Source organism: Saimiri boliviensis, chromosome 18, assembly GCF_048565385.1.
Source record: "Saimiri boliviensis isolate mSaiBol1 chromosome 18, mSaiBol1.pri, whole genome shotgun sequence".
Lineage (NCBI taxonomy): Eukaryota > Metazoa > Chordata > Mammalia > Primates > Cebidae > Saimiri > Saimiri boliviensis.
Window position 1 is genome coordinate 3,766,462 of NC_133466.1, and position 15,769 is coordinate 3,782,230.

General features: G+C 50.1%; 1 protein-coding gene across 16 annotated transcripts in view; it reads right to left on the reverse strand.

Annotated features, from left to right (window-relative positions):
• Positions 1–15,769, reverse strand: part of SLC37A1 (solute carrier family 37 member 1) — a 61,903-nt gene that overhangs the window by 32,163 nt on the left and 13,971 nt on the right. For all 16 annotated transcript variants that reach the window (XR_012514818.1, XM_074389212.1, XM_074389214.1 and 13 more), the window contains 5 exons: positions 8,661–8,793; positions 7,912–7,990; positions 3,873–4,008; positions 1,117–1,193; positions 49–215 (listed from right to left, as the gene is read on the reverse strand). Coding sequence is in view for 15 of the 16 variants with exons in the window: in XM_074389212.1 (XP_074245313.1) it covers positions 49–215; positions 1,117–1,193; positions 3,873–4,008; positions 7,912–7,990; positions 8,661–8,793 (592 nt within the window). In the remaining variant the exon portion in view is untranslated. The remainder of the gene's footprint in view (positions 1–48; positions 216–1,116; positions 1,194–3,872; positions 4,009–7,911; positions 7,991–8,660; positions 8,794–15,769) is intronic.

Here is a 15,769-nt window from a genome sequence, read left to right on the forward strand (position 1 = left end):
TCCCAAGGCCTCCCTCGGTGGGTGGTCTCCAAGGCCATGTGCACTTACGTTCAATGAGGAAGAGAAAGCACACTATCCCCATGGCTGCCACGATGGCCCCGGGCACGACGAAGGACAGCCCCCAGCACGTGGACACCCAGTAGCCAGCGATCAGTGAGCCCAAGATGTTGCCCACGGAGGTGTGGGAGTTCCAGACGCCCATAATCAAACCTCTCCTGCAACACAACAGAACGTGGGACAGAAGATGGGGTGAGAAGCTGAGATGAGTCCCCCCATGTCAGGCACAGTAGTATCTGCCAAGGAGGGGGTCAGCGTAGATTCATAAGGACCATGGAGACACCGCCTTTGTGGGACGCAGGACTTGAGATGCCCCCAAGAGAGCTGGACGGATGTGCGCGCTCCCAGGCTGTGCCACCACACATGCCACTTCTGTCTCAGGGCTGACCTCAAGAAGAAACAGTCCTTTCCCTGAAATTCTTGGAAGGCCTAAAATTACAATTTGTGACTCTACCATCTATTAATACATACAATCATTTGATAAACTGTCATTTGCACAAAACTCACAGAGGCACCCACCCGGTGAATGAGGCACAGTATCTAAGATTTCGGACCTGATGATGCGGTGTTCCCGTTTTAGCTTCTGCATCTTGCTTGCTGTTTTCCGCCATAACTAAAGCTTTGGCCTGGCTGTGCTGAATTTTACACAGCCATCTGCAAATACATCTGGACTCACCGGAGCCTGGGTCCCAGCTCTGCTACTTCGGTGCTGTGCACTGGGTGACCCAGGTCTGGACTTCTCAAACTCCCATGTTACCATGTAGCTCCGGCTTCAAAAGGCCTGGGGCAGGGTCCTGGACTCTGCCTCTCCCACAACACCCGGGAGGCCAGGCAAGGCCGAGCGACACAGGCTCCACCTGGCCCACAATGGGAGGGACACAGGCCATGTGAATCTCAGAAATTCAAGCCCCAGAGGTTTCAGCCATCTGATTTTAAAGAGGATACCAAAGTGTTTTTGCTGTAATCAGTCTACAGAAAAACGAAAAGTAAAACGGTCTAGTCTTTATCAGAATCTTTTACAAAATAACTGCTGTTGGAAACAGGGCTGCTTTTTCTCACCTTCCTTTTCCAAACCAGTTACCAAGGCAGGTGACGACGCTGGGCCAGCCGGTGGTCTGCACCAGCCCATTGATGACCTGTGGGAGAGGCAAAGGAGAGGCTGAACCGCAGGAAGGAGGCTGGGGAGGGTGCCACACTCGGGGAGGCACACAGAGCTTCTCTGCTCACACAAAGGACTGTCAGAGATGGACTGTCAACCGCATATTTATATATAGTTTAAACTACATATGTATTCTTAAACCATATACACAGGCATCTATATATTTTTCAAAATAAAATACATGCCTACTGTGCAAATTTTAGAATAAGTAGAGAAAAGTAAGAAAAGAAAACCCAACCAGAACCCCACCACCAGGAGATAACAGCTCATCACAGTGCGGGGCTAAGCTTTCCAGTCTCTTTTGAATCTAAAAATGTTATAGAAAGAGGCTAGGCGCATTGGCTCACGCCCGCAATGCTAGCACTTTGGGAGGCTAGGCTGGGAGGGTCTCTTGAGTGCAGGAATTTGAGACCAGCCTGGGCAATATAGTGAGACCCCCTTGTCCACAAAAAAGTTAAAAATTAGTCAGGTATGGTGGTGCACACCCGTGGTCCAAGCTACTCAAGAAGCTGAGGTAGGAGGACTGCTTGAGCCCAGGAGGTCAAGGCTGTAGTGAGTTGATTGCACCATCGTAACCCAACTGAACAACACAGTAAGGATTTTCATCTCAATAAATAAATAGATAAAAACTTTATAAAGAGAGAAAACCTTTCTTCTCTTTACAGAATTGTACCATAAATGGCTTGTAAATTGCATGTTTGCCTTTACAATACCGTGGAGAAGGCACTGGTGTTAATCATTCTCTGAAATGAATATAACTTTGACTTAGCGCCTGGACAAGCATCTCCGTACCTTTGAAGAATACCCCAACCTGAGTTTCATGAAGAAACTTGGGGAATGTATTGCTGAGGATCCTTGAGTGCCCTGAGACTCGGCGGCGGCTCTACGAGACTGCAGGAAACCAGGAGCCTCCGACCACCTCACTGCACTAAGCCAGCTCTCCAGAGCAGGGTCTCCAACCCCAGGCCGGCCTGGTACCCCTGACCATCTCACTGCACTAAGCCAGCTCTGCAGAGCCGGGTCCCCAACTCCGAGCACAGACTAGTCCCGATCAGTAGCCTGTTTAGGAACCAGGCCACACAGCAGGTGAGTGGTGGAAGGGTGAGTCTTACCGCCTGAGCTCCGGCTCCCTTCAGATTAGCGGTGGCATTAGATTCTCATAGGAGCGCAAACCCTACTGAGAACTGTGCGTGCGAGGAATCCAGACTGTGTGCTCCTTATGAGGATCTAATGCCTGACGACCTCAGGAGGGACAGTTTCATCCCCAAACCATCCTCCTCTCTCCCTTGTTCCCCGTGGAAAATTGTCTTCCGCAAAACCGGTCCCTAGGGCCACAAAGGCTGGGGACCTGCCTGGGAGCCTTCCTCTACCTGCTGCTGCCTCTGGACCAGCCAGGCTGGGCCTTCACTCCAGCAACATGCTGGGACTCTGGAGAACGGTTTTCTCCTCCCTTCTTGATTTCTATGTTGCTACACAAGTGTGAATTGCTTCTGTAATTAAAACAGTCAAACCTTTTCAAATGTTATGGCCAAATCTTGAGAAGTAAAATTAAATACCATTTGCCTGAGGGTTTTATAACACACCCCTGAGCTATCCCGGGAGCCTCAGAAGCATCACAAAGCCCGAGAGGAGCATCATTATTTTCCATCACTTTCACGGCTGCTGAATACTGATCCACAGGACTGCTGGGAAGGGCAGAAGCCAGGAGATTCCAGAAGGGCTGGGCCCAGCGCCAAGGGCAAAGCCAGCGCAGGCTGTCCTCAGGTCTTCTCCCCTTCTAGCACCTTCGTGATCTCTCTGTCCCCTCCACTGACTGCCTCCCACCCCTCCTGCTGCCTGACTCCCCAGTCGGCCCTTCTTCCCACCCTTGCCTCCCTCTGGACAGTCTCCCCATTGCCTCACTGTGACCCAGCCACCTGCAGGTTTTCCTCTGTGGGCTTGAACCCAAGTTGATCCCTGAACATTCCAGGCACTGATAAAGGTGTTTCAGTTGTTGACCCAAAACATGGAAAGAAACTAGCTCTGGCCCTGAGCCGAATTCCTTAAACCCTCATATCAACTCCATCTGCCAATCCTTGGCTGTGGAGAGACCTAGGTGGAAAACTCTGCCCCGCTGTGTCTAGACTACACAGCCCCCAGTACGTCCGTTCCCCTGACAAATGCTTTACCCTGATCACCCAGCATTTAGTGCTTTGTCCTTGGGAATCACAACCGGCCCTATCTTGGGATGGTTTGGGGCACTCCCTGGTGGGAACTCCCCTGCCACTGCTTTTATGGTGACTCCAGCTGGGGCTTCGGCTGGAGGACACACCCTCCAACCCCTGAGTGGTCAAATCTTTCTAAGATAAAGCATCTCAAACTTATCCACATGAAGATGAGATGACTCCTAAGGGTTCTGCATGTCAGCCTCCCTGCTGGGGCACTGACGGACAGCATTCTTTACGAGGCAACTCCTGAAATTAAGAAAATCCTCCTGGCTGCTGGAATTTCCAAGCAGAAGAGAAAGGAAGGACTTCATATGTCAGCCGACCCTGACTTCAGACAGGCTGCACTTCTGGCTCCTCCCAACAGCTTGACAGCGGTGATGTGACAGAAACACCCCATGCTATTCACAAAGGAACCCCCATACATGGTGAGCCATGGACCCAAACCTTACCTGAGTTACCACGTAGAATCCAAAACTGTGGATGTTGTAAAAATACCCTAAGCCGAACAGGGCGGTGAAGGCTCCACTGGCGAGCATCCCAAACGTTAGGTAATACCGAATCGGCAGGCGTTCCCCAATTATGCCGCTGAGGTGGAGAGAAGGAAACACAGACAGGAGAACAGACACACGCAGAACGTCACCCACCTGCTGGCTCTTCCCTGCCGGATGTTTTCATGCTGTTCTCTGAGCTTGGAGAACTCTCAGGCCTTACAATTTCCAGGAAGGTTTCATACAACTATTTCCCTATGGAGTGTTTACTCACCAGAAACCAGAGACTGGCGACATCTTAGAAGAGTTTATTTCTAGTAAAAGTCCCTATCTGTCAAATAATAAAGTTCAAACACCGTGACTTATCTATGACAGTTGCCAATGAAAGGAACCAGGAACTTGTCATGCCAGTTAATTCTGCTTTCACATAAACCATATCCAGTAAATGTATATAGTGCCTTAAAATTCCAACCGTCAAACTACACCACATGTCATGGAACGAGATCACGGATGACCCCGAGCAAGTCCCTCGGCCCCACAAGCTGTAATGAAGTCACCTGTGTTAACACACCTGGCTGGCTGGGCTCAGTGGGGAAGTGGCTTTCAGCTGCTTGTCCCTGCCGCCTCCCGCCACACCACTCTGACCTGATTTAAAGGCAGAAGACTGGTTCTGTGGTAAGGTCTGAAATGCTGGAGTGGCTTCTCTCTGATCCTCTAAACAGCAATACAATTCGCCAAATGGCTACCCTCTTTGGTGTCTTACCCTTTAGAGCTATCTGGGGACCCGGTGGGATAATGATGCTTTGCGCCTCACTAAAACAGCCTTGAGGAGGGTGGTAAGCACGTCTCCAGCTTCACAGTAGGAAACGGACTTAACAGTCTTTACCCAGCGTCACAGCACACGACCCAGTGCCATCCAAACATTCCTTACTGTTTTATGGGAAGTGTTACTATGGACCAACTTAACATGGTGACTTACTAAGTAAATAGAAAAGCTATAGAGTGTCACGGATGAACATGAGCCCTTCACAAGCGTTAGAGACTCTATGGGTCTCACTTTCTTCTGTAGGGTCATTCTAGAAGTCAGATAGACAGGAAACCTAACACACAATGACACCTGCCTGCCATGAACACCACTCTGGCAGCCAGCGCCAAAATCCTCATCTTTCATTTCAAGAACTTATACCAAAGAGCTTTTCCTCTGAATTCGTCAAATAAAAGAGATCTACCCAGGATCATGCAAACGACCTTTTAAACACTAAAGCAGAAGAAAGTAATTCAAAATTGCAGACAACATCCAGGTGAAAATTTCAGCTAACACCTCACCACAAACAGACTCAAGGGCATTCTGGAGCTAAGGAGTTATCGACTTCAACCTGCCTGCTTCAGAGACCAGGAGATATGTCCCTGAGGGGCCAGCTGAGACCAGGAGATATGTCCCTGAGAGGCCGGCTGACCTGCCCAAGTCACAGCACAGCTGGCAGAACCAGATGGGCTCCTGAGAGCTGGTGCTGTTGGCTAGGCTTAGAAGTATTCTGCAATCTCGCTATATGATTTGGGCCCACTTTGATCTCTACTGAAAAGTTTTAAAGAAAATTTCTAATTGAACAAACACCATTGCACATGATATGGGACTCATACAGGGATTCAAGTCCACGCTGCCCCTGCCTGAAGCTGCCAGGCAGTACCTGGGCTGAATGACTGTACCCTCTCCTGTATTTCACTGACACAGTGAGCGAAACACCACCCATTGCCGAGACCTCAGGTAGGGACTGTCATACAAAAAGGCCCCTTCAACGAAGCAGCGTGTGCCCTTGCCCATGAGTTTACTGTGTAGATGTCGCATTAGACCGAATTTTGTTTTAATAACCTTACTGACGAGTTGCATAAGAATTATCTTTACTGATAAATAAGCAACAATAAGCCACTTTATTTACTTAAAGCAGGCTTTCTGAACCTCAGCACTGTGGATATTTTGGGTCCGATGATTCTGTGGTGTTGGGGGCCATCCTGTGTGTTGCAGGGTGTTTAGTAACACCCTGGTTTCTATCCACTAGATGCCAGCAACATCCCTTTCCTGGTTGTGATACCCACAAATATCTCTAGACATTGCTAAATGTCCCCTAGGAGACAAAACTGCCCCCAGCTGAGAACCAGATTTAAATAGTTTTCTAGTAACTGAGAAAAACACACTCCCACTTTGGGTCTTTTAATACCACAGATTATTTGTGTTCAGTAAGCCCGCAGTCTGGGGACTGTAAACATTTGACCTCAAAATGGAGAAGGTCTGGCAGCCTGGCTGAGACCCAGGCCCTAAGGAAGCCCAAGGTACACACCACACCCTTTCCAGCTAGGCTCATGTTCTGCTGTGCACCACACACTCTGGGCTTTATTTATTTATTCACTCAGACAAGTTCTGCAGAAGGAGGCAAATCCACACGTTCAATAAAGGGAGGGCTATGCACTCCCCTCCAACAGTAGACACTGCCTGCCTGGGCACCAACCACTCATCAGGGCCCCGAGAGGGGCAGAGGGCCCAGGTCTTGCTGATCTCACACTCTGGGCGGCTCTCAGGGAAGCAGCTAAACTTTTATGGGATCCCTGGGGTTCTCCAGGCTTAAAGACCTCTGTCTCTGAACAAAAGCCTCCTGGGTCCTGGGACTGCATGCCCCAGTCCCCGGCTGTGGCTTCACTATGGTCAGTCTCCATCAAAACCTGTGTGGAGGCCTGGTCCTCAACAACTGTGTTGAGAGGTGCAGGGAGTTTTGAAGGACATTTGGGTCATGAGGGACATGCCTTGATGCAGGAATGCATGCGCAGGAGTGAGCAGCTGCGCTCTCCGGACTGACGCGCTGTCGGGAGAGGTGAGGGCGGGCTGCTATAAAGCAAGGTCACCCCGCGCTGTGTGTTCTGTGTGCACCTGCTCACCGCTCACCCATCTCCCAGGTGCCTCCGCCACGTGACGCCCTCCTCCACAGGACTGCGCCACAAGGCTCTTGCCAGCTGCAGCGACCCAATCTTGAACTTCCCAGTTAGGTAAGAGCTAAATACACCTCTTTTCATTGTAAATTACTCCATCTCAGATACTGTGTTAATAGCAACAGAAAATGGGCTACAACATCCCTATAATGCCTTTAAAAAAAACCTGGCTGGACTGACACAATAGCAGTTTGAGATCCGCCAATCACACATCCTACCACCAATATAACATTCACCACCTGCCGTGGTCAGTTCAATAGTGGGATAAGAGTGGGCTGGGCTGGTGGCAGAGGCCGTCACCGTTCTGAGCTTCTACATACATTAACTCAATCTTCGCCCCAATCCTGTGATGTAAGAACTATTATTTCCCCCATGTTGCAAAGGGGAAACTGAGGCACAAAGAGTTATAATAGCTTGCCCAAGGCCACATCCTAGCACGTGGTAGAGCTGGGATTCAAATATGAGCTGTCTCTCTCTGGAGTTTCCTGCCTGCCATGCAGGGCTGCTTCTGCTGCGCTCAGAGTTCTGGGGCCAAGCTGGGCATCCAGGTAGAGCTGTTCAGCACACAGTGTGTCCACTGTTCCCATCAGCAGGCACAATTAGTTATCAGGGGCATGTAAACAGATGGCAGCCCCTGGACCACAGGAGAGGTCAGGCTCTGCTGAATGGGAAACTGGTCCCCTGTTCCTGAATGACCACGTCTCAGATGGGCAGGATTCATGGTGGGTCCTAAGCCCCAGGGCCAGGAAAGCTGAGGGCGGCCTGTCCAGTCTGCGGAATGCCCGGGACATGGAAATCCTCCACTTCGAGGTCCTGTGTGTGGGCACAGCACATGCACCTCCTCCTCCTAAGTTGGCCTCATCTTTGGGAAGAGAACAGCAGGGAAGGCACTGGCAAGGCAGGGCCCCGCTCCCGCATTCCTGCGGTAACTGACGTTACCACTTTGGGGTAACTGACGTCTTCTCTGCACTGAGGGGAACCAGATAACCAGGAAGCGTCTGGAGCACTGAGGAAGACCTACCTGAGGTACATCCCCACGGCGTAGGCGCACAGGAAGGAGTAGTCCAGGGCACCAAGCAGCTGCTGATAGTTGTCCTTATCTACATGAATTTGCAAATCAACAGGAAAAGCTCAGGATTGTTTGGTTTATGTTCTAGAGCATGGCTATAAAACACAAAGCATCTGTTCTCTAAATCTGGGTGTGCTTAGAAAGTGAAAAGCGTGGTTTTCCACATAGAAAACAAGGCGGTGTGTTTTCTGTTGTTTTTCTTGAAGGAAAATGAAGCCACCGCAGTTTCAAATAATCACTAAATACAATACAGACATCATTCGGATGAGATAAAACCCCCATTGTGCATGGTGGCTGGACATCGGATTGATGCCTTTGGCTTCCGTGTCCAGTGGCTTTTCTGTAGCACACCTGCCCAGACCAGCACCCACACCAGGCCCTGGTGTCTCTCTCTTCTTCCCACCCACAGATCTATGCCCTGCAAGTCTAACCTTCCAAGTCTGACAAATAAAAAACGCAAATGATCTTCAACACATTCCCCATTAAGAGAGCCTTCTTTCAGAAGGAACAGCTCCACGCACAGGCACTGTGAACACAGCAGTGGTGAAGATGTGACTGCTCTTAGGTAGGAGAGGGCTGTCACGGAAATGCAGTTACATCTGGGAACAGCATTACTGCCACTAACATTATTAACAGCAAGGCTAGAAGCACCTTGGAAGGATGGCCGCTTCAGCTTCTGGACAGGCTGACAAGGAACTTACCAAATGGTGCCCAGCCACAGTCGGTCTCGTTGTCAGGGAGCTGGTGGGGGGCAACGGACCCAGCCTTGCTGCTCTGGCTGCTGAATCTGACATCAGCTTCATCCCAAGCAGTGCAATACTTGTGGAGCTCACCCTAGGACGAGATGGGAGGACAGATGCAAGGAGAGGCAGTGGCCTCAGTGAAGCTCAGCATGGGACACAGAGAGGAACTGCCACCCCTCCTCTCCTGGCAGCTTGCCTGGGACACCTGCACCCTGCATTCTAAGAGAGATACAAGGCGCCGCCGGTGGTGTGTTAACAGGACCCACAAGGACACCTGCTGGTGACGTTTCAGTAGGACTCTCCAGCAAGCCCACTCCTGAGCACACAACAGACATGAGCCATCTTCATATGCCACCGGGAGACGAGCCTCGGGGGTGGTTTAGTCCTACGACTTCCAAGCTGGAAGCCGACCGCCTGTCCTCCTCGCCCAACTGTCCACAAGGAAGAAGGGGTGCACTTCCCTAGATTCACACAGCTGAGTGCTCCAGACAGTGAAAAAGAACTAGTTCCACGTCCAGGCAACAGTGGGGATGAATCTCACATACACAACATGAAGAAGAGCAGCCAGACGCGAAGGAGTGCGGACCGCAGCATTCCACTTACAGGAGCTCAAGGCAGGCAAATGAATCCATGCTGTTAGAGGGGAGAGTCAGGGGTACCTAAAGCAAGACAATGGGGCACAGGGCACAGGGAGCCTTGTGGGAGCTAGAAAGAGTCCACCCCTTAGCCTGGGGATGACTGTCCCCACGTGCATGTACGGACCTGCCAAGCTGGGCACTGAAGGTCTGTATACTTTACTAACTGTAAATCATACCTCAATTTAAAACTACCCCTGGGGCAGGGGACCACCAGCCCACCACTGTCCCCAGAACCAGCAAGCAGGGCCAGGGTTGGAGGCCTGTCTGGGAGGCAGGGGAAGGGGAAGCCCCGGAGCTTGGTGACTGGCTGTGTGAGCATGTTACTTGCTGCCCTGCCTCAGTCTCCCCCTCTGCAGACAAGGCTGCTGCCCAGTTGCAGAAGCCACTGGGACCCGTGGCGCTAAATACCAGGCTTTTCGCACAGAGCTTAGGATGGAACAGCCCTTGTGAAACAAACCCTGGGCAGAGAGGAGAGCTCCTCTGTCGGGAGGCAGAGGGGCCTGAGTGGGCTCTTCCCCAGCGCATTCCTTGGGAAGAGGAACAACACTTCCAGGACAGCCCACATGGTGCAGGGGCCAGTCTTGTTGCGGGGAAACTGAGGAAGAGAGAATGTGCTCTGTGACTGCGAGTCCCTCCCCGGTGGCCTCTGTCATTCCCACGCCTATCTTCTCGGGGGTCTCTGCAGTCACCATTCTGCACTACTCAAGGCGCAGAAGAGCTGCCCCATCAAGCGTGAGTGATACGGAAAGTGGGGTTCTTGTGGTCAGAGGGGTATCCCTTAGGGGGATCGAGTGCCCCCTAAGTGCCTATGAGAACACAGGGACATCCTTGTGAGCTGGAACCTGAGAGAGGCCAGGGGTCTGCAGGGCAGTGCACAAAGCTGGCTCCAGCTCAGGGCACAGAACGCTGGGCAGGTTGCCACTCCAGTCACCAGGCAGGCTGCAGTCGGAAGTCCTGTCTCCCTCTGCAGGAGGGAGTGGCCGCAAGGCTGGCCACCTTCAAAAGGCCAGGGATTTTGACTCAGGGCTGGACACCCTGATTTATAGCTGGCGGCATGTGGGCCACGTCACTGAGTCCTGGCATGGCACATGGGATGCAGCTGCCCCACGGTCATGTGGCTCTGTCATTATCACTGGGCTATTCTGCTGTATTTAAACACTGGCCCAAAAAACTAGCCAAGGGCTCTACTTTACAATGTGGACATCATCTGCCTGGCAGCTCCCTTGGCAGAGCTGCTCTTCCCTGGAGGTGCCACACTGGCCTCCTGGCATCTCGGGAAGCGAGGGCTTTCATTTGCTCCCTGACTGTTCAGGGGCCCCTGGCGGCTCCTGCTTGTGTTTTAAATTCTCCACCCAAGGTGGACATGACGGGTTGGGAGTGTGACTGTGAGAACCAGGGCGGGGGCCTGCAGCCCTTCCTCTCTGTATCAAGCTGGCATCCTCGGCCTTTCTCCATGACCTGCTGCCTCATTGGACACTTCTCCTCCGTGGCGCCTTCAGAAGTCAGGAGCTTCTGCTCGCTTTCCCTGCTGCCTCTCACAGAACCAATCTGGCCATACCCAAAGGGCCTACGTGTCGCTGCTTCAATTCACCTCTCACTGAAGAAAGCCGCAGCCAGGACAGGAACACAGGACACTCCTCTGCTGAGGGAGAATTGTGTGCAGGGATAAAGTGAAGTTTCTAACCTTAACCTTGCACAGAAGAAAGGAAAAAGAAATTCTGCAGGCCACTGCTTAAAACAGAATTTTTATATCCTTTGTGATTAATATTTCTGGGGAGAAACCACCTGTGGAAAACATAACTGAGTAGAAATGCTCCCTTTTGTTCATAAATAAGCAGAAAATGTTTTCCAGTTTTCTTATGTAATGAGTGGGGGCCCCACATCCTGGTTAGGGACACAGGCTTCGGCTGCGTGGAGATCTTGGTGCCTCTCTGTGGCGGCGTCACTTACACTCCCTGGTCAGCCATCAGTTACGGAGTTGGCATGACAAGGCCTGTGTCCTAGGGTTGCTGTAAAGCTGGACCATAAATGGAGTGTCCTCTCTGGCCTTCCACCCCTGCGAGGAGCCCAGGAAAGGGCCGCTGTGAGTCTGGACACCTCCCCAGCCCTTCTCTTTGATGTTGAAAGGTCATCTCCATTCGCACCCCGCAGCCCTTCTGGAAGGCTGCCGCCAAAGCAATTGCGGTTTCATATGACTCCAGCACAAAGGGTTGTGAGGATATTTACATAACCACAGGCTTTCAACAACATGGCTATAGTTGAATATTTCTACAACTTTTATCCCCCAAACCTGGCATTCGAGGGACAAGGCTGACTTCATGAGGTTAAGATGGACTGATAAGCAAAGCCCTCGCCACGTGAACAGATCCTCACCAAGGTGCTTCAGGGAAGCACCGTCATCTCTGCGAAGCCACGCCATCCTCAAATACTTGGGGAGGGGGTCAAGTCCTTTGGGAAACGTCTGCTTTCTTAAAAGCAGCTTTCTTCACACAAGTGCCTGTCAACACGTTACATTCAAACTCAGTCAACCTGTGACCTCAGGCAGGTATTAAAAACCGATCAGGCCAAAGGCTCCCTGGCAACTGAACTCTATGCTTACGGTAGGGGAGGCGGGGAGGCTGAGCGGGCCCTGAGAACACGTGGGTGTCGTGGCTGCCACAGCATCCATGCAACACACAGCAGAAGAGCAACAAAAATAAACAGCAGACGCCATCGCGGGTGGAGGGCGGGGGTGGGAGAAGGAAGGGCCAATCTTCTGGAGGACCGAAGGAAACCACCAGGAGTCACAGCTTGGGGTGTGCGGGGAAGGCGGCGGGGCCGGGAGCTGGCAGTGTCTTCTGTCTACAGACTCCCTGGCCACATCAAGCCCGCTCCCCAGCCCTCCCACTGGCAGCAGGAGGAAATCCCCTCCGGGGAGCAGCAGGCAGCTGCATCGGGAATTCCTTTTCGAAGATGGCACTGGAAAAGACTGGGGCGCCTCATTCTGCACCTGCACAGACCCAGGCGGTCACCTAGGCACAAACATTCGCTGTATTAGCCTGCGTTCCACGAAGGCTCCATTCTTTCAAAGCTGAACCTGAGCCACTGTGCAGAGAGAAACCACTCATTCCCCTCCTGGGTTCTCAGCCACACCGCGGCCTAAGGCTACAGCCACGGGCCACATTCTCTGTAGGAGGTACAGGATCTCCACCTACCAGGAGATTATCAGGTGGTCTGGAGGGTGCAGAGCCACTGAGAGGCGACAGTGAGAGGACGGGACCAGAGCAGGGGATTTGGGTCTCACTGAATCCCCCTGGAGGACAGTGGGGTTAGGCCAGCTTCACTGCACCTTCAGCCAACACGGTGTGTGTGTGTGTGTGTGTGTGTGTGTATGTGTGTCTGTGTGTGCATCTGTGTCTGTGTGTATCTGTGCGTGTGTACATGTGTCTGTGTGTGTGTATCTGTGTGTCTGTGTGAGTGTGTGACTATGTGTGTGCCTGTGTGTGCATCTGTGTCTGTGTGTATCTGTGCGTGTGTGTGTGTGTGTTTGTGTATACATCATCTGCATTTGATGATCTAGTCAACTTTCCGTGGCTTGTTATTAGGTTATGTGGATGTGCTGATTCCAGCTAGTCCTTCACATTCCTTTCATTAGGCTACAAGAATTCTCCAAAGCATTATCTAAGTCCTGGTAGAGCAATTAAAGTTTTGGTACCAAAAGTAGGAGCAACCAGAGAGGCTCTCCCCCATAGACGACAGCACCTGCCCAAGGCCAGGCTCCCACGATGAGTCACAGATGCCACGTGAACTGCATTGGACACACTCGGGCACAGGCACACAAACGCTCCACTCACGAAGGACACAGAAATAGATGGAGGAGCTTTTTGGTCATTGTTTACTTCTCAAAAAATGGAATCATTCTATATATCCTTACACACACGTTAATGTCTTACTCAAAGTACCTCCTGGAAATGTTTCTGAGTCAACTGGTTTGTCGCTAATAAATTCCTTTAGGTAGCTGCACATTTCATAATATGCACTTGTCATAATTTATTCAAACTTTTACCTATTTATTAGGTTCCCTTGATATCCAGCATCTCTTTTTCCTTTTTCCTTTTTTTGGTCACTACAAACAAAGCTCCCGTAAAGATGCTTATGGGATATTCCTGAGTAAGGTGCTTTTATTTTTAGGGTTAAATTCCCAGAAGCGTGTCTGAGGCTGTGGTTTATATTTCACTGGGTGTCATCAAAAGGTGCTTACACGTGACATCCCATCAAGGACACATGAAAAGTCCTCTCCTCTCATGACCAGTGAACACGGCTTACTGCTCTGGGCAATGCTGTGCCAGCCACTGAATGCAGCGTTGCCTTAATTTGCATTTGGAATACCGGCAGATTTGAACACCATTCCCCTGTTTCCTGGCGATCTGAATTCCGTGCCTGTGAACCACCTACCCATCCCCCTTGCCCACTGTTCCTTTGAGTTTCCTAACTTCACACTCGCTCCTATGAAAAACCTAATTTTCTTCTTGGATTTTTACTTTTTGTTTTTTATCTTCATATCTTTAATCCATTTGTTCTTAATTTTATTTTATTTTAGAGATGGGAGTCTCTCTCTTGTTGCCCAGGCTGGAGTCAATGGTGCAATCTCTACTCACTGCAACCTCCACCTCCTGGATTCAAGTGATTCTCATGCCTCAGCCTCTCAAGTAGCTGGGATTACAGGCACTCATCACTATGCCCAGTTAACTTTTATATTTTTAGTAGAGACAGGGTTTCACCACATTGGCCAGGCTGGTCTTGAACTCCTGACCTCAGGTGATCCATCCACCTTGGCCTCCCAAGTGCTGGGATTACAAGCATGAGCCACAGTGTCTGGCCCATTTGTTTTCATAATATAGGGATTCAATATTTATTTCTTCCTGATGAATAACCAGTTGTGCCAACACCATTTCTGAAATTTATTAAATAAGCTGTCAAATATTCCATATTTTCTAATCTATTCTACTGACCTTTTTATCCATTCTCATGCAATATCAAGATTTGATTATGGTATTAAAATGTTAATCTTTTACATATTTTCATATCATAAAATGTTATCTTTTCTACATATTTCTTGATAATTCCTGGATATTCTTTCATACAAACTTCAAGATTATTTATTTAATTAAAAAAAAACTTGCTAAATTTTCACTGGAGTTACATTTTATTTAAATATTAACACTGGGAGAATTGGAACTTTCCAAATAACAAGTTTCCCACCCATGGTTCGTACTTTCAGCTTTTCAGACTTTGTTTTCTATCTGCCACTGAGGATTATTTTATTTCATTTATTTTTTTTGAGATGGAGTTTCACCCTTGTTGCCCAGGCTGGAGTGCAATGGTGCGATCTCTGCTCTCGGCTCATTGCAACCTCCATCTTTGGGGTTCCAGTGATTCTCCTGCCTCAGCTGCCCAAGTAGCTGGGATTATAGGCGCCAACCACCACACTCGAGTAAATTCTTTTGTATTTTTAGTAGAGACAAGGTTTCACTATGTTGGCCAGGTTGGTCTCAAACTCCTGACCTCAGGTGATCCACCCACCTCGGCCTCCCAAAGTGTTGGGATTATAGGTGTGAGCCACTGCGTCTGGCCAGTTTTGTCCTTTTAAGTCCTGTGTGTCCATAGAGGGGTGGGCACATTTACATTCAAATCAATGTTGCCATCCCCCTGGCTCCAGAGACCCCTACAGTTTAAGCTGCTCTGAGAAGCCTCTGCTTTCAGGTTTCTGCCCTGGCCTAGTCCAGGGGAAAAGAGCTCTCACTAAGATCTCTGCTGCAGGGTGAGACCCACCTGTCTGCCAGCCTTGAGTCCTGAGGTGGGGCCAGAGCCGGAGCAGCAGCAGAAGAGACGGGGTTGCGCTTCTAACACCACTATCTCTCAGCCCTGGGTTTAGAGTCATCATCGTCGAAAAAAATACAATTAATCTGCAGTGATTAAAGGTAAGTCTCAACATACCAGACTCGCTCAAATCTGACCTGCTGTGCCATGTTCATTCTATAAATGACAGGACAGAATGAGAATCATTTTCTAATTCACAGCCCCGATTCGATTTCAAGTAAGCAAATACATTTTGCTTTTGTTTTGCTTACAATGTTCCAGGAAACATGGGCTATAAATAATCACTCAACTGTTGCGTGGGTCAACAGAATCACCACTGCTTGCATTTTCTTTGATGTTTTTTATATCATGAGCTCAAGCACTTGGGCACTTCATAAGACACTATAAAGTTTAGGTTCAAGGTGGCGTGATGTTCCGATCTATCTTAAAAGGTAACGAACCCCACGGGGTTTAACCTCTAGCCGATCCATGCCCAGGCACATCGCAGCTGCGAGGTTGGGAAATCTGTGCATTTAGGAGGCTCTGGGTGTGATGCTGGGGCTGTACTCAGGTCATTAAACCCAGACAGAC